General features: G+C 35.7%; 2 protein-coding genes and 1 long non-coding RNA gene across 4 annotated transcripts; 1 reads left to right on the forward strand and 2 right to left on the reverse strand.

Annotated features, from left to right (window-relative positions):
• The first annotated feature begins 1276 nt into the window (after positions 1-1276).
• Positions 1277-6205, forward strand: LOC107648841 (Basic-leucine zipper (bZIP) transcription factor family protein). 2 transcript variants are annotated; one of them, XM_016352652.3, is made up of 6 exons: positions 1277-1869; positions 3080-3259; positions 3331-3408; positions 4412-4477; positions 4769-4834; positions 4922-6205. In XM_016352652.3, exons 1-6 carry the CDS (start codon positions 1393-1395, stop codon positions 5798-5800), a joined length of 1746 nt encoding a protein of 581 aa, XP_016208138.2. In that variant the 5' UTR covers positions 1277-1392; the 3' UTR covers positions 5801-6205. The 2 variants fall into 2 exon arrangements, with proteins under 2 accessions (XP_016208138.2, XP_088345560.1); XM_088489434.1 differs by having other exon boundaries at positions 4775-4834.
• A 261-nt stretch (positions 6206-6466) lies between these two features.
• LOC107648262 (subtilisin-like protease SBT4.15) lies at positions 6467-12222 on the reverse strand. The gene is made up of 11 exons (XM_016352199.3): positions 11899-12222; positions 11677-11768; positions 11373-11470; positions 11128-11271; positions 10947-11052; positions 9927-10437; positions 9155-9255; positions 8854-9081; positions 7966-8074; positions 7661-7874; positions 6467-7144 (listed from the first exon to the last, which is right to left on the reverse strand). The coding sequence occupies exons 1-11, from the start codon at positions 12220-12222 to the stop codon at positions 6603-6605; spliced, it is 2469 nt and encodes an 822-aa protein (XP_016207685.3). The 3' UTR covers positions 6467-6602.
• Positions 12223-12795: 573 nt separating this feature from the next.
• On the reverse strand, positions 12796-16720 carry LOC148561881 (uncharacterized). Its single transcript, XR_002348913.2, has 3 exons — positions 15941-16720; positions 15709-15826; positions 12796-13067 (listed from the first exon to the last, which is right to left on the reverse strand). It is a non-coding gene; the product is annotated as an uncharacterized LOC148561881 (long non-coding RNA).
• Between the last annotated feature and the right edge of the window lie 1947 nt (positions 16721-18667).

The raw sequence follows: 18667 nt of genomic DNA on the forward strand, positions 1-18667 counted from the left end.
TTGACACTGAGACAGAATCAGGAGCCTAATCCAAGCTTAATTTGGGTCTCTCAACTCATCATTGAGGAAGGTAATTAGAATGAGCATCTTATAGCCAACAACTTCACATCAGAAATTACACAGGAAATACTTCAAATAAACATTAAAAAAAAGATAACTTGATTTGGTACAGAGAAAAAGGGGTTCTTACTCTGTAAGATTAGGATATGAGGTATGCTTCAATTTTTTTCACCCGCCACTCGAACGTCTTCCACCAATTTTCGGAGACAAAAATATATGGAATTCGATTTGGGATCTTGACTGTCCAGCTAAAGTTAAGGTCTTTACCTAGAAAGCTCTCCATAATGGTTTTCCGGTGAGGCACCGACTGCACACCCGCATTCAAGCTGTCCCTGCGATATGCCCAAGATGCGAAATGGAGGACGAGACTTTGACCCACTGTTTGCTTAATTGCATTTACTCGCGGCAAGTGTGGAATCACATGGGGTTCTTGTTCAACAGTCCAAATAGAGTGGATGCAGAGGATAGTTTTGGCAATTAGTGGAGGGAGATGCAGGTAAAGATAAAACAAGAGAGTTTTAATAAGAAGCAACGAAATCTTCTTGCGATGGTGCTATGGAGGATTTGGATATCTAGAAACAATGGCTTTTTTATGGCAAAAGGAGTGAACCGGCTGCTATTTGGGAAGAGGCACACAACATAAACGAAGAATTTCACCTTAAGACAAGTTATTGTTAGTTTTCCTTTTTATTTCTTTTTAGGTTATTCTCATGCTTTTTCTTTGGGTTAATGCCCACCTTATCCTTGCTAGAGTTCAAACATGGACTAATATTACTTTATTACAATTTATTAATAAAATTTCATATCTTGAAAAAAAAATTTGAGGGCTATCTTCCGTATCTCAAATACAACGGCAAAACTGAGTTACACCTCGGTGAAATTAAACAAATTAAAAAATGATAACTGTCCACCGTAAGAAACTTCTTCCCCATATTTCGAACGTTCCTAAGATCTCGAAAATAAACAACGGATAATTCACCTCCAGGGACTATAAATTAAAGTTTCTAACTGAAGACGGAAGAACAAAAGAACAAGACACTCATTTCACTCTCTTTACTTCAAGGATATTAAAGTAATTTGAGTGTTGGAGTTTTTTTGCGTTAAAGAAGATGATGAGACGCCAAAATATATAATTTTTTAATTTCTGAAATTTTAGTCCAGATACTTTGAATTGACACTATTATAGTCTGAAAAGGTATTTTGAGTAATGTATGACTGAAGGTGGAAACTGGAATGAAGGGGAAGGACTGAGGAGGCAAGAAAAGAAGGGAAGGAATAAGCCGACTTTTGGAAAATTGCAAGTGCGTCAGATCTCCTACGTGGGCAAGCTGAATGAAACGTGGCAGTCCAAGATACATGGCCGCTTATTATCGAAGATGTCCACTTGTGAATATAAAACACGTGGCACTCGCACACTCCTTGTGGCCCCCCGCTCTTCCGGTAGCCACTGAACAAACTCATACATACCATTCCATTTCCTCCCCTCTCTCCCTCACACTCTTTATTTGTTCGGTTCTTCCCTCGCACTATCTCTTTCACTTCACCACCTTTGCACGGTTACACTTTTTTTTTTCTGTTGTTTGTTTCACCGTGGAGGGGATGGAAACAGATAAGCGGTCGTCTTCTTCGTCTGCGTGGGAGGAGCACTGTGCGGATCACCTCGTTAAGACGGAAATTGAAGCGGCAGAGACTCTCGCCGACTTGGCGCACCTCGCCATGCGCGAGACCACCGGCTCTCGTTTCCCTGACGCACCACACTTCATGCGCCACTCGCACTTGGATCTCTCCCGCTCTGCCCCTCCCTCCGGGGTTAGTGTTTTGTTTTTAACGACTTTGTTTTCTCTGTTAACTAATTACTTGATTATATACTCTTTGATTTTATTTAATCACGAGAATCTAATCAGAATTTAACAGTTAAACGCATGAGAAATAGTCAATATTTTGAAAAAATAAATATTACTATAGAAGCACGCGTCAACAACAAATACAGATAAACTATATGGGAAATAACATTAATCAATTTATTCCTTATGCCAACGAACGAAGTGAAGCTGAGTCAAGTTACTATTACTATTTCAAGTTTCTGACGTGTGAAGTCGGATTAGTTTTCCATAATTGATCAAAACTGTTATCTAAGAAAAGAACACGATTATGAACGAGATTGGTATTGGGGTGCAATTCCTTAACCTTATTTAGAGATGAAGAAGAATGCGTAGTCTCTTTTTAGTGTGTGGATTTAACCTTTCATGTTTGTTAAATTTAGGAAACATGCAAAAGGAGAAAAGCTCAAGGGCACAATAGCAATTTCATCATAGCTAGCTTCGTCCATTTGAAGAAAACCAGTTAAAATATGTATAGAATTTGTAACCTAAATTATATATATTTTGTTATTATAATATATGAATATTCGGGGCTATCAATCTATGACGTCGTTTAAGTTGCGGTTGTTTCTTTCTTGGGACTAGGACAGGGGACGGGGAATGGGACTAAGTTTCAATTTTTTATAATATTTCTCAATCCCAGCTTCACTTCAAAACACAGCCTTGGTGAAGTGTGTCATGCCTAAGTAAACTTTCTGCATCTCCTTATGATTTCCTTATTCTAGTATTATTGCTTATTATTGATAAACAATCTTGCCCCTACATTTTCTGGAAGAAAAAAACAAATAACTTCACTTAACTTGGATAAATCATTTAATTTATTCTTTCTTTTTACTTTGAATGAAAATGGATAAGTCAATTAACTGTAGAACACACCCTTTAATCAAGAGTATTACCAAGTTGTAACATTTCATGTAGAATTTAGAAATAGTACAATTTGGAAAAAGGCTTCATACAACGAGAAACTATTCATAAAAACAGCTACAAAAAAGTAGACAGCCCTGGATAATGTTGCATTCTTATTCTTCCTCCAATTTGATGACCAATATTGATCTAATATGTTGTATTTCCCTTTTAATAATACTGTTTTTGTTAACACCACATTTTACCAACCAGCTTTGTTGGTTTAATTTTGGCAGGGAGAAGCTATTGCACGCCAGCAGCTAGATGAACGATCAGTTGCTTGTAATTCTGAACAAAGAGAAGGGAGGCAGGATGACTGTGCAAGACATATGAAGATGGAGCAGGATGCTGATTCACTGAAGACTACTAGTTACTCTGCGGTTCGCTGCAGCAAGTCAAGGCGTAATTTAACTGAGGTATAAGAAAGCTTGAATTTTCCTCCACTGCATTGGTTTGGCACTTGAAATCTAATTGGCTGTTTGTTTAGGAAGAAAAAGAAGCACGGAGGATTCGCAGAATATTGGCAAATAGAGAGTCAGCTAGGCAGACAATCCGTCGTAGACAGGTGTTTTGCTTATAGACTGCATAAAATCTTGACCAAACACGCTCTTAGCCAATGCTTGGTGTGTTTTGCAGTACTACCAATCTTGGCTTCATGTTTTATTGTTGACCACGTAGTTTATTTGTCAACTTATATTGCCTGTTCTTTTTTATCATTTCTTCCATTTCAGGAAGGATCTTTACATTAGCTGATTTATTATTCATTCCCTCTCTGACACAGTTAATTGGACATTATTGATTCACACTATTAATTGATGATGATCTACACATTTCTTGAGGCAAATGAATGTATCCACAGTCCAGAACAGCAATTATTTATTTTAACATCCTTCAAACGTGGAGAATAGCCACAGTCCTTGTGTGCCAGTAACCAAAATGACAGAAACTTTAGAATGCAAATTACATGAAGCATCATTGTTGGTAATGAACCATAAATGGGCGTGATATGTGACCTGAAGTTAACGTGGTTATGCATGTACTTTCCCATAGCGCATAGTAACAATAACAAGTCTTATTTTGATTATATTAATAGTTGGGCATGCAGAAACCTAGTTTTAAATAAATGTGATACGTCCTTCATTCCCAAACTAAAGAAGTCATCAAAACTAAATATAAAACCATATCTGTGATGTAAGTGAGTAATGTCTGTATTGGTATGCCTATTTGGAATAAATGCAATATTGGCATGCTATGTATTATGCAAGGTAATCTATCCTTTTAATTAGCAAAACCTTTCAAGCATAACTTTCACATGAAAATTTCGATTTATAGACAGTTTAATTTCTATGTAAAGGTGACACTGTAGATTTCGTTCCATATTACTTGTGTAAATGAGTAAATATAGAAGACACCTGATACACGGATATTTCTAAACTGACATAGAAGAGAACAGAGAAAAAGAAAGAAGTATTCTTGCAAGTGTCTAATTGTTCTGACGGGTTATTGTTTATTTGGAAGATTGAGTAGTTTATTTTTTTTTTTCATGTTTGTTTGTTGGTTTGCTTCAGGCTCTGTGCGAAGATTTAACCAGAAAAGCTTCCAATTTAGTGTTGGAGAACGAAAACCTGAAGAAGGTACGGCAAATATGTTAGTTATACACCAAAATCAGCCATCACGTATTTGTGTACAAATACATGTATAATTTAATTTATTTTTAATGTATATTTTGTATTCCAATATGTATTCTACTCTGGTGACTGATTTTAGTGGTTAATTTTTGTGTACATCTAGCATAGTTGAGGTACGGTATTGTTCACCACTTTTCTTCATTTTCATGGATGAGGCACTCTCTAAGATATTATTATTATTATTATTGGATGTTTGTCTGATCTTCACTCCACATTTATAAAATTTCTGGTGACAAGGAGAAGGAAATGGCTTTGAAAGAGTATCAGTCTTTGGAGACTACAAATAAGCATTTAAAGGCACAAGTAAGATATTCTGCTATTAAGAGATTCACAAGAGCATAATCTTCTTGCTTGCAAAACTAGTAGATAAATACTGGGTTCCGTTTGCAGATAGCCAAGACAATAAACAGTGAGGTAGACAAAGCTCCTGTTGAACAGGAATCATCTATGGCCGAGGTAACAAATTTATCTGGTAATGCCCCATGGTTCGTTTGTAACCATTTTCCAGTTACACAATTATTTTGGCCTCCCATCATTCAGTCTTCTAATCCAGTTCAAGTACAACATCAACCATTTAGTTCCATTCCCGTTCCGCCTACTGTTTCTCTGCCGTGCTCTTCTGAGACCGGCTCATTTCACAAGCAAAATAGCCTTGCAAATGACAATAGGACACAAAATCCATTATACATGGTACCATGTCCCTGGTTATTCCCTCTTCCAGATTTTGGAAATGGACAACCAGCCCCACCTTCCATTGGCCTAATTGATAAACGAGATGAACTTTCTCTAGGTAAACAGTGTAGTTCTTCTTTGTCTTTGAATACAGCGGCAACTGTGGATTATCAACCAGATCTACCAATGAAAGCTAAAACTGTAGCTTCTGGGTGGACAGAGGCCAGATCAACTCATGATGCTGGCCACACAACTATAATGTTTCCATTGAATGGAGCTGAGCAGAAAACTGGAAGTCACATTATAGGGAACTTCCATGGACCTTCACTTGATCATAATGGGCATGTATCTGCTGTCAAGCAAGAGCAAGAACAAGAACACGACCTCGAGCTTCAACTACATTCTGTTCCTAAGTTATCTCTGTCTTCAACAACATCTCACACTGCAACTTCTCCGCAGGAAAAGCAACAAACAAAAGTCTTATGCTCAGGTAAAAATGTAGTGGATGCTGTTGCTGCGGCAGAGGCAAGAAAGAGGAGAAAAGAACTAACTAGGTTTAAGAGCATCCATAACCGACAGTCCGGAATGCATTGTTGACTTCTCAATATAATCTTATGGATCAAATGTGCACCATTACTAGCTTTCACAGTTCGCACCTGCTTATGACCTGATGGAAAAATTAAGGCGAGTACATGTTAACTATATCCGTTGACCGTTGAGGGACCAGAATGAAGACCAAAACATATATAGCACTTTGGTAGAGTTTAAGCCTTTTTTTTGTATGGGTTTTTTACACGCTTTCCTTCTCTGTTATCAAATTCCTTACTGGGAGGATTATCCTCCCAAGGGAAGAGAAAAAGTGGGATCGTTGGTTTTGTGAAGTAGCGAAACCAGCTGAGTTGTTTTATTGGTAGTCGATTAGATATTATCATCCGGATTCTCGAACTTTACTATGTTTAAGGCTTTGAGCAGTTAATCCTATTTATTGCATGCCTTGTACAATCACCAAGTCTGAGTCATATTACTTTTAAAAGTTATTTAACATAACGGTTGGTCCATTTTAGGAGCGCATTTCCGCCAGCAATTTAGCAATGTTCAAGTGTCCCGTTTCACCCGCACCCGGTGATATGGCTCAACAAACGTTCTTGCTGCAAACAACTTAATTAGAATGGTTATCATCTGTTAACAGACCGATAGGGAGAAAAAATGGAGTGATGCATGGGTTCATGTCGTTCACAATTCGCAAGCAGAAAGATTTGATCATTCGTGCACTAAAATTCATTAGGCTAAACCATATAACTAACCTAAATGTTTACAATGAAAGCAAAATATCAGAACTGTTCGGGACTAAATACATAAGTTATGAAATCCTATGTTTTGAAATGTGCCTTCTGCCGCTTTACAACATTGGTTTGTATACGAGTATGAGACTTCTGACGTTGTGTTTAGAATCTTGCCATTCAATTGATCCAGTCGACACCCGTGTCTCGTTCGCCATTGGTGGCCCCTTTAAGACAACTTTAAACGACAGCTCTTGATGCAATCCACTAAACACCAACGTATCTGGGATCACCTGAACTGAAACACCCTCAGGTGCTGTAACTTTAGCTTTATATGTTGCGGTCCCATATCCTACATTAGTCACTCTCCGATGAAAGACTGCGGAAATCTTTTCATTAGCAGACATAAGCTGGAGATGCACGGTGGGGTAGTTGAGTCCATCGGTGCCTTGCGCGAGCTTGGCGCTTGCGCAGTCAAAATTCTTGGTTCCTATAAGCATGCCAATGTTGGTGGCGTTGTAGCCTTGCTTGCATAGGAAGGCGACATAGGAGTCAATTCTAATGTCATAAACTAAGCCAGGATGAACTGCTCCAGCTGGGTTTATCTGTCCTGCCCCAGCTGCCAGCTCCGAGAAATTATCGCTTGTTTTCAAGGGGGTAGCTGAATCGTGGAGATGAAAATGTTGGATTAGGAAATAAAATTTAGTGTGATGCACCAAAGAATAAATAGTTTTTTTCGTTGTAATTATAGTGCGTTTGAATTCGCTTTTAAAGGGGAAGTATACCCTTTTAGGGTATAGGGTTTTTAGATTCACATTCATAGACAAATTGAAACCGTAAATAGTATACAGAATAAACACAAAAAAAAATAAAGAAAAATAAAGAGGAGACCCACAAAATATTGCATTTACTTTTTCCGTATCTCTAGACATTTTTAATATGCATTAGAATAAGAACCTTTTCTAACTCGTTCAAAAGCATTCGAGAAAATTTTCATTTCTAGTTAGATATGCAACTTTTAAAATATATGGACATACTTATGTGTGTGTATTTTATCAAAATTGTCATTGTAATTTAATTAAAAACACTCTTAAAAAGTAAACAAAGAAAAGGCTTTGAAATTATAAAACCTAAAAATGTTACTTTACTTGTCAGGTGTTGGATAGGAAATTCTCACCAGTGGTCATGAGGGCTGATTTAATTGCAGCAGGGCTCCAATCAGGGTGGAAAGATTTGACATAGGCAGCAGCTCCAATGGCATGTGGGGAAGCCATTGATGTCCCTGATAATATATTATAAACTTCATAACGTGAGTCTTGAGGGTACCCTGTTATTGTTGCCAATTTGGAAAATGCAGCCAGAATGTCTTGTCCTGGAGCAGCCAAGTCAGGCTTTGCAATATATTCAATGTAAACAAGTTTAGAAACCAACCAAGCAAAATCAAACGCATGGTTGCAAGATAGGGACGTGGACAAGAATCACCTTGAGGATGTTTGGGTTGATAAATTGAGGGCCTCTTGATGAGAAAGAAGCAACAAATGGAGCAGGGATCTTTGTACTCGTTGTCTTGTGTATCACTGCTGTAGCATCCCTGATATCAAATTTTCGCATAGGTTCCCTCAAGTTAGTGAATTTTTATCGTTACTTAAAAAGAGTGATGATATATATAAATAATAAATTCAGCTGCTAGGTATACATCAAAATCACCAACCAAAATCAGCCATCATAGAATATATATTAATATATAAAATACACATTAAAAATAAATTAAAGATTAAATTACACATTTGGTCCTTACACTTTTAGTGAAATTATAAATTAGTTCCTACACTTTAAAAGTTTGTAATTGGGTCCCTAAAAAGAACTAAAATTTGCAATTTAGTCCTTACCGTTCAAAAAGTGTTAATTTAACAGAATATTCTCAGCATATGCTGAGAATATTCTATTAAAATAGAGAAAATGCTGAGAATATTCTGTTAAATCAAACACTTTTTGAACGACGGAACTAAATTACAAATTTTAATTTTCTTTAAAGACCCAATTACAAACTTTTAAAATGTAGGGACCAATTTGCAATTTTACTAAAAGTGTAATTAAACTACACATATATTTGTATACAAATACATATTAGCTAATTTTGATGTGCAAATAGCATTTTTTATATAAATGCTTTTTTTACTCTCTTTTTCTTTTCTCTCTTTCTCCTGTTGACGGAAAGAAATTGTTGGCTGATTGTTGGAAATGTATTGGTTCTCTAATTAGAGCCATCCTAACCGCATATCCAAATTCTTGTAATTTAAAATTTCACTAGTAATCACATAGTGTAATGTGGGCAGTTTTGAATTAAGAGGATTTTGAGGGTAAACGTACTTTGTGGAATTGATGTAGAGATCAATGTCTCTGCCATCAGTATTGGCTTCAACAAACGTAGCTGGAATAACTACGTTGTAGGAGTCATCTATTCTGTTATCAAGGCCTATGATAGTCCCTGCTCCACCCAATTCTTTGATGATCAAGTCTTGATTACCCATTCCCCCTAGGCAGTACACTATCTTTCCCTGCACCTTGTCCTTCTGTAATGTCCCATAATCACAAGAACTGCATCATAATAATTTATTATTAGATAAATACACAAGTTCTTTTAAATCGCATCAGGGTTCAGTAACAATACATTGGATTGCCATAGCCATCTCCAGTTCCGTTAGCAGCAAGCACTCCATTAGTCAACGGGTACATCTTTTGCTCGGGGCAAAAGGTATTGATAGATAGTCCCTACAAAACAAACTTCCAAATAAGCTACTTGTAATAACCACTCAGTGCTTAATTAAGATTTTTTGGAAAGTAATTTTTGTGCATCCAATTATCTATTACCTTTTAGCTAGAATGTAAGTACTTATCATCTGCATCTGTTATTATTACATACATTTAACTTATAAATAGATGGATTAATAAGCCAGAATAACACTATTTTCCTTTTAATACGATACAAGAATTTCTCGTTAGTTACAGAGAGTATAGAATTACAATAATGTTTGGACAATAATAGAAAATCAACCCAGACATTCTAGATACTTTATTTAGCATTTGTAAATTACCGCTAAAATAATTATGTAATTTTAGATGTGATAAATTTTGTTTCTCATGGTATCCCCAACCCAATAGACTAAGATCTAATCTGTGGTGAATCGGATTTTAATTAAGGGTTTGTCGTTAACCAATCAAATGCTACATATACAAGGCGGGATTCGAATCCGCGACGCTTGCTTGAGGAGACTAGTGAGCTAACCACTAGAATAATTTATATTGGATTTTAGATATGATAAATATGTAATGATAGATGCTATATTAAATAAGGTAATTTTAGTTATTATCTTCTTAACATTACCGATAAATTAAATTACCAATAAATTAAAGTTGAATATATGCTAATTAGTAGTACTCACTGTGGTGTTCTTGCCATTCCCCAAGGATACCACCGTCGTGAACTGTCTATCAACGGTGGAAGCAGCCACCGTCAGTATCCAAGGAGCAACATTCTCAACAGTGGAAAGGTGAGGACCGTCATTGCCGGCAGAGCAAGAAGTGAGAATCCCTCTCTTCATAGCATGGAATGCACCAATTGCAATAGGGTCATTGAAGAACTCCCTGGAAGGCCCTCCAATTGAGACCGAAATTAAATTGACGCCATCAGCAATGGCCTCGTCGAAGCCGGCAAGCATGTCCATGTCGCTGCATCCAACAGTCCAGCAAACCTTGTACATGGCAATGCGGGCAGACGGGACGCCACCACGTGCAGTGCCTTTGCCAATGCCGTAGAGGCTTGCATCCTCCACGGCTACGCCCGCAGCCGTGGAGGAAGTGTGAGTGCCGTGGCCCTGGTCGTCCGCCGGGCTGATGTTGTCGGGCATTTGGCTGACTGGGTCCAGGTTGAAGTATTTTGCTCCGATCACCTTGCTGCACATGGGAGAATGGAGTCAACGTTGTATGAAAACCCATGCAAAAATTTCCATCACAATGGGCTTAATTATTCTACAAAACGGAATATTATAGAAAATTAGTAAACCTTGGATCATCCATTCAAAAACTAATAAGCATAATAGCTTGTTGTATGATTCTAATAATTAAATTTTAACATTGATGGCTACATTTTTTCTCGTGAATTATAAAAATATGAAGTATATAGACTAAATTAAGTAATCATTCACATGAAGATATTTGTATGAAACTAATAATTATAAAATTTTTTAAACAATTTAATATATTTGACTAAACTATTAATATAACACTGTCAATATCTCAATTATTATTTTTATATAAAAATATCTTTATTTGAATAGTGGTCTTCAAATTAATTTAAAAAAAATGTTTCTTTTATCCACTCTAGCTTAGTGCATACATAATCTACTGTAATCAATTATTAATTAATAGATAGAGATAGATATTAAGTGAAAATATATGCATACTTGTTGCAAGCAGTGAAGTTGGCTCCCGTAACACATTTGCCCTTCCATCGTCGTGGTGGAGGTCCATACCCTTTATCGTTGAAACTGGGGCAATCAACCCATATTCCTGTTTCAATAGAGCCAACACTTTTTCATCATCCATTATTTTTTAATTTCTTCCTTACTAAGTTACTAGTGTTACCTGTATCTAGCACACCCACAATGATGTGGCTCTCTATGTTGCTGCGTCTCTTCACTTTCTTGGTCATTCCTATGAAATCCCAAGACCTTGTCGTGTGTAGTTTTTGCCGTGTGTTTGGGAACACAGATACCACATTCTCCTCCTCTGTGCATGCATCATAAACATAATAATGCGAATTAACATCAAACACATTGATGGATTAACTATACACTAGTTCTGTGACTAAATGTTACCATCATTATTACCTTGCAGTTTCTTTGCTTCATGTGGCAAAAGTCGCGCAACGAATCCGTTGAAGCTCTTTCCATAGCTATGTATTTTCGACACTCTCGCTAATTTCTTGCTGTGGAATATAACAAGAAACGTTGATGAATTACTCTATTATTTAAAGCAACTGTTAGCTTGAATAAAATGATATTTAAAACACAATCTATGTGATATGGATTTTGTAACGTGGGTTTATATTATCTAAATTGACGGTTATTCTAAAACCAAGAAGTGTAACGTAACATATTATGTAAGATTCACTGCCTAATTAAGATTATTTACTTTCCAATCGCTGCAGTCAGTAGATTATGGTGGTGGTCTTCCACGGCATAACTTCTTGTCTCTGGTAATTCTCCCATGTATACAATGTACGGCTGTTAGAAACCAATTAGTGTGAGAACCATTATAAATTAATGCCATTAGCAATAATGTGGTACCCCACAAAAACCAAATGCAACAGCAAATAAAAATGATCTCCTTCATTTGGAAGGATGATCTTATTACCTTTCTTTCATCTTGATTTGATCCTTGGATAAGTATGGGTGAGCAAAAGAAACAAAAGAGAAGTAGTAGTGGCAGTGGCAAATTCTGTGACATCATAATTGCATTACCCTTTTTTTTTCCCCCTCTAAAAACAGTGTGCGTCGTGGTGTAAAACAGAAAACAATAATGTCCGAAGTTAGTCACTGCTATCCAATATCCACGATAGTTTGTTTCTACAAAAAAGAAAAGAAATGGCTTATAAACTAATGAATTAATTTTCTTGCACGTATATGCTGCAACAGCGCAGGGCGCATATGTTGGAATGTGACAAGAATTGACTAACATTTTCTGCTGAGGATCAGTAGGGTTTCAGAATCGAACAGAACAGAAGATCAGAGATGAGAATTTGGCTGCTTGGATTTTGGATCTTAAATGGTTTTAAGTAATGGCCATTATTACCATTTTACCGACGTGCTTCAGTCAATGTACGATTAGTTTCAGTAGCCGCGCCCGTGAATCAAGCAAAGACTTGGTAACAATGATAAGGATGGAGTAATTAACTAATCAGTTAAATTAATCCTTAAAAAATGATTTTTTTTTTAAATGTATGTGTTTTTAAAAGATATTATCAATTAAATCGGTCTTTCTAAATTATAAATTAATTATTTTTATTTTTTAATCACTTAATTAACGATTTTCATCAACGATTGATTGATAGTATAAAAGATTAACTCACATGTCACATCATATATGACACCTAGTATATTTATAATACTCTTACTACTAGAATGTCATACTTCCGACTACATCACTCTGATAGCGAAGAGTATTACAACGACTTTAAATATATCTTTACGTATTGGAAGCCTCTAAACTGAAGAACCACATTGCATTTTACTTTGTGCTAAAAACTGGAAATATTTTTTATTTTCTTTTATTATACAATCATGCATACATACACTTCAATTACAGAGCGGCGCGGGCGCGTCCACGCGCGCACAAATATAAAAATAAGAAACCTTCATACAAATAACATCCCAAACTTTATACATATCTCATTACAACTCCTATCCCTCTCTACAAGATATAATAATAAATAATAGGGAGGGAAAATAATAACTAAGGCATTAAAACAGATACAGCATAACCGAAATACTTAGAAAGGTCTTTGCAGGTTTTTCGTCCATTTCCTGAAAAACAGAGGGTTGTAGGGGGTGAGAACCTAACCACAAGGTCTCACCAAAGGAATTTTAGAAATTGTCATAAGAGGATATATTTCAACCGTAGTGATCATCGCTCGTCTTATGAATCTTACCGATCAACAGTTGATTAGCAAAAATTCAAATTTATATTTCAACTAATAAAAACTCCAATCAAAACAAATATATATCATAGCATTTCACTACATATACCAAAGAAGCAATTTCACCAAACTCACCGCTGATTCATCTAATATAACATAACTAAATCACAGCTTCCAGCCCAAAACAATATCACATCACGGCCTCTGGCCCAACATATACGCAAACTACGACAATCCGAAACCACAAGTCCCAATCACATAGACAGTTAAACAATTGCACAAACGAACAAGTGTAACAAGTAGTACAATTAGCAGTTAACAGGATGTCAATTAGGCAAACCAAGCAATTATGCAGACCCAAGCAAATGCAAACACATGCAGTATGATGCATGTCTGTCCTACTGGCCATGAGCTCACGTGTCAGCTATCTGCCAAACCCGACACTAAATCCGGTTGACATCCCGGATCGGTCTCTCGTGCGCATCCCCAGGAGAAATTATACAAATCATGGTACCATTATCTCAATGGAGAGTGCCGTCTCACCTTCTCCTAGAGGTATAAATTGTGCCAAATAACGAAGAGTGCCATCACACATCAACGGAGAGTGCCATCTCACCTTTCATCCGAGAGAAAGTGGGTGTTATGCATCGCCGTCCCCACTGCGCAACCATGGACAAGCGGGATGAGACATCCATCCTTGCCCAGTGCCAAAACGATTTCAAGTGGGCGTTACGTATCGCCGTCTCCACTGAGTCGTATGCACAACATCTCAAGTGAGCATTACATATTGCCGTCCTCACGAGACTGTGCTCAAAATCATATCATGCAAATGGGATAACACCCAAACCTTACCATGCAAGCGGGATAAACAACCATGCTTGCTAATTCAGTAATGACATTTCAATAATATTCACAATCAATCATGCTCAGAATCATAATCAAACTCAATCATAATCATAATCATAATCGGCACCATAAGTGTTTATATTTATATTTATCACGAGAATAATAGTCGTCAAACCGCGAGTGGAATAACACCACCATCCTCACCGTGAGCGGGATAAAACCACCATCTCCACAAATTCACAACACACTGAGCAAGTGGGATGGCACCACCGTTCTTGCCAGGCAATCAATTAATATCACATACTTTAATCATATTACATTTAACAAGATTCTTATTGGAAAAATTACTCAACTTAATCTGTTATATCCACCCCTAGCACATTCAGAGATTTTAAACTGGTTCTCATACACCATACGGAGATTACGGGAGTTTACAACTCACCGGAGAAGTTTAACAGCTCAAAATGGTAGTCAAGCATTCACTCGACATAAAACTTTTTCTTTTATCGCACTTACGAATTTCTCAAAAATCAATCTCATTACTTTAAGTTCTTTGAAGTCCTCAAATCGTAACTCTGTAATTAGAATCAATCAAATAAACTCATTTTGAAGTTAACCAAGTTTCCAAAATCGATTTCAATTTCATTCTTAAGTTCAAAACATTCCCAGAGGACTCGCTGACTCAGAAATCATTCCATTTTGCTAAATAAAATTTCGAATACTTTAACTTCTCTTTCAAGCTCCAAAACTTTTTCTCAAAGACTCGAAAAATCCTTTATTTTCAAATTCACACTTACCTTACTTTATTTTTCATTAAAATCCTCAAAACACCACTCTTTAATTCATATCAATTCACTAAAACTCATTTTCAATTCAATTAAATACCCAAATCATAATCCTTTTTATAATTAACCAAACCAAAGTAAGTTAAATCTCCAATTCACTTCTATTACGTTAGTTTTCCCTAAAAGTCCTAAAAAACATAATCCTTAAACCAAAATTAAACAAACAAAAACTCATTTCTTTAGTTCAAGACTTTTCTCCAAAAGAGACTTAAAGACCATTTCATTTCACCAATCAATCCCAATGATTTAATTTTACTTAAAAACTTATAAAATTTTCGACATCTCATCCAAAATTCGGACTATGCCATTCTGCTCGGGTCCCAACCAAACCATTTCTCAAATTCAAACCAATTCCAAACCAATTTCAATATCAAATCATTTCAAATCATTTCCAAATCTCAAATCCTTTCCATTAAATCAAACCAATTCCAATATTAAATCATTTTCAGTAACTCATTATCACAACACCAATTCAACTCAAGCAACCAATCCCATCAATCACAATCATTTAGCCGCAATTATCAAAACATGTCCAAACTCTCAATAATCATTTTATCACAATTCAGAAACCAATTAAGAAACCAGCTTAATCATTAAACCCCAACTTTATAAATTACTCATCATATTTCAATCCTAAAACAAACATAGTGTTATCAGGCAACCACTAACCAATCATTCTCATTTAATCAGTAAATCAATCAGGTAAACAATCACATTTGCCCAAAATAATTCAATTCAATTTATAAGACTCACGTAATCATAAAAGTATATTTTTCGCATTAATATCGACTTGTAAAAATTCTTGAAAGTAAAATAAGTTTAAGAGAAAGCTCCTACCTCGAATAGTCAAAACCCAAAAGTCATAAAATGCGTCGAAACTCATTTTTCTCCTGGCCCACAATAGCGGCGGCCGCAACCATAACTCCATTCCACCTTCGCAGCAACAACCGCAACTCTAAACGTGACATGCAATAACCGAAACTTGATCCTAATGTACCAACGTGGCAAAGACCACAGTAACTTATAACAGAATAACAACGGGTAAGAGTTTCGGGACAAGAAAACTCACTGTACTACAAGGAATTCAAAGGATGGAGCAACGGTAGCTCCGGTGACAAAGCAGCAGCACAGGGCAAGCTAGCAGAGGTTCCAGCAGCTGATTTCCGGCAACGTCAGCGCTGCTCCTCCCCACGGCAGACCCAAACGGCGACGGCGACGGCGGCGGCTTCTGACCACAACAACGATGACCTGGCGCGGCCGTGGAGCGCGACAATGGTGGCAGAAGCGGGACACAGCTCCTCCTCTCGTCATCGCGTTCTCTTCCCTTCGAAGCCCATGCCCACAGTCGCGACGGTGACGGTTCCCTCGACGGCAACCAGACGCGGCGGAGCTAGCAGCAGCAAGGCGGTTCGGCAGTGATGGAGGCACTACGGTGACGTAGCAGAGGCTCCCTCCTCTCCTGGCTCTCACGTGGTTCTTCCTTCCTCCAGCGTCGACGACGTCCTTCTCTCGACAATAACGACGGCGGCTGAATAAGGGATCGGCGGGCATGAATAGCAGTGCAGGTAGCGCTCAACGGCGACGGTGGCGAGACGGACTGGACGGTAGCAGGGCGTGGCTCCCTCTCTCCCTTCTCAACTCTCTCGTGCTCTCTCCTCTCCATGGGTGTGTGTGTGCGTTTAGGAAGAAAAGGGAGGGGGTTGTGGCGGTTGAAGAGAATGAAAATGTTAGGCATAAAGGTTTTGGGGAGTGTTTAGTAAATTAGGATTTGTTTTTGGAAACAAATAATAATAATACAAAAAGAAGGTTAGGGTTAGTAATTTTGGTGTTTTATAACTATTAATTGGTCATTAATAATGTTTTTAATGGTATGAGATTATATTTAATGGTGAGAGATTACTCACTTTTATTTTGATAGTTAAGTACTGGCCAGAAAACACAAAAGTTACTGGCCTCCTAGACTTTTTCATAATACAATTAGGGTATAGAGCAATAATTGTTAATTGAAAATTGATTTTAATCTTTTAAAATTATTTTTAAAAAAATATTATTTATTCATAAATTTATAAATTATTTTTAAATAAATATTCTAATTCACAAATTAAAAATAATTAAATTAATTTTTTTATTCATAAAATAAAATTTAAAATTTAAATATTCAAATTAACGTATATATAAAATTTTTATTATTTTTTAATTATTAAAACTCTAAATTAAAAATAAGAAATTGCAAACTTATATATAAAAATTTTTGAGAATATAATCTTAAATAAATATAATAAATTATAAATCTAATTTTAAAAAATTCGGAGTTTTACAATATTCAATTAAATATTAAATAAATATATTTATGAAAATCTATTAATTTAGTGACGTTAAGTTAAATTAGGATTAGATTTTATATAATTAGTAAAATACACAAAATTGATAGATTTTCATAAATATATTAGTTCAACGTCTAATTGGACATGCTAAGTATCATATATGCTATCAGTTAACGTTCTATATCGTCAATTTTGATAAAAATTATTAATTGAGTGACAGAAGGACAAAAATATTAATTTATAATTTTTAAATAATAAATTTGACTAACAAAATTTTTTAGAAACAAATTTAAAAGGTAATTTATCTTTTAAAGACTAATTTGATCATTAATCTTATCTAACCAAATTTCTAATTCCAACTCATGGAGGAAGAAAACTCAAGAATCATGCTTTGTGAAAACAATCTGATGTGTTGCAAAATATTTTAGATGTAAAAAAATTTTTTTGATATGTATTTCAATTTTTTTCTGCTATTCTACAATCTACTATGTATTTTAAGAAATATGTATTTTAAAAATAAATTATTTTTTTCATGAAATTTTATATCTCTTTTAAAGTAAGATTTATCAAATTTTAGATGACTATTTATATGAAAATTCTTTGTATAAAAATGATAATTGAGAACTGATTAGCGGATATTTTATACGTTTTTTGCCATTATTTTTATATAGTTTTTAGCATGTTTTGTTTAAGTTTTATTATATTTTCATAGGTTTTAGTACAAAATTCACATTTTTGGATTCTACTATGTGTTGTTGTGTTTTATGCAAGGTTCTGAAAACCGAACCGATCATCGAACCGCTCTAGCTACTTGTTCACTGGTTCATAGGTTCAACCAGTTTGATCGTGGTTGAACCAAAAAAATTGTTTTATAATAAAATAAAAATAAAATATAAATAAATACATTAAAATATCATTATAGTCTAATATAAATATACAATGCACAAGTTAAAGATAGAAAATATTGTCTGTAGCTGAGTCAAAAAGTAAAACAAATTGATAGGTATTGCACAACAAACACAACAGGACCTGAAACAAAAACACAACAGCTGAAACAAAAAAAAATTCCAACACAGAGGAGGGGCAGCAAGTCGGCAGAGATCGAGAGCAGGGACGGTGCAACCAAACAATGAACAAAACTCAAAAAAACTTTGAATCAGTAACATAGTGCGAATTCAAGAAACTTTAATAAAATTTAACTATACAAACAGACAATAAAGCAGTGATAGAGTTATAAATCTAAAATTTACTATCAAATATAATCAGTGAGCAAAGCCAATCAATCAAGCATTGATTGGGCATTCGAGAAAAAGAAAGAATTAAAAAGAATATTTAAATCACAACAACAACACAACAATACCAATTGAAACATTTAAAAAGAAAGCAACAAAAAAGAATATCTAAAAATCACCAAGGTTGAAAACAATAATTTGATCTCAACAAATTAAAAGCTAAGCTTCCAGGAAAGTAAA

The sequence above is a fragment of the Arachis ipaensis genome, chromosome B6, assembly GCF_059453495.1.
Source record: "Arachis ipaensis isolate K30076 ecotype BB chromosome B6, ASM5945349v1, whole genome shotgun sequence".
In the NCBI taxonomy this organism is placed as follows: Eukaryota; Viridiplantae; Streptophyta; class Magnoliopsida; order Fabales; family Fabaceae; genus Arachis; species Arachis ipaensis.

What these genes read in the sequence shown, in the direction of transcription:
- LOC107648262 (XM_016352199.3), bottom strand. Translation starts at nt 12,222, where the DNA reads ATGTTAGTCAATTCTTGTCACATTCCAACATATGCGCCCTGCGCTGTT. An exon ending in CTGACTGCAGCGATTGGAAA is followed by an intron (nt 11,471 to 11,676) that starts GTAAATAATCTT and finishes TATATTCCACAG; the next exon opens with CAAGAAATTAGCGAGAGTGT. An exon ending in CTCTACATCAATTCCACAAA is followed by an intron (nt 8,075 to 8,853) that starts GTACGTTTACCC and finishes ATTTGATATCAG; the next exon opens with GGATGCTACAGCAGTGATAC.
- LOC107648841 (XM_016352652.3), top strand. Translation starts at nt 1,393, where the DNA reads ATGAAACGTGGCAGTCCAAGATACATGGCCGCTTATTATCGAAGATGT. An exon ending in GCTCTGCCCCTCCCTCCGGG is followed by an intron (nt 1,870 to 3,079) that starts GTTAGTGTTTTG and finishes TAATTTTGGCAG; the next exon opens with GGAGAAGCTATTGCACGCCA. An exon ending in AGAACGAAAACCTGAAGAAG is followed by an intron (nt 4,478 to 4,768) that starts GTACGGCAAATA and finishes TCTGGTGACAAG; the next exon opens with GAGAAGGAAATGGCTTTGAA.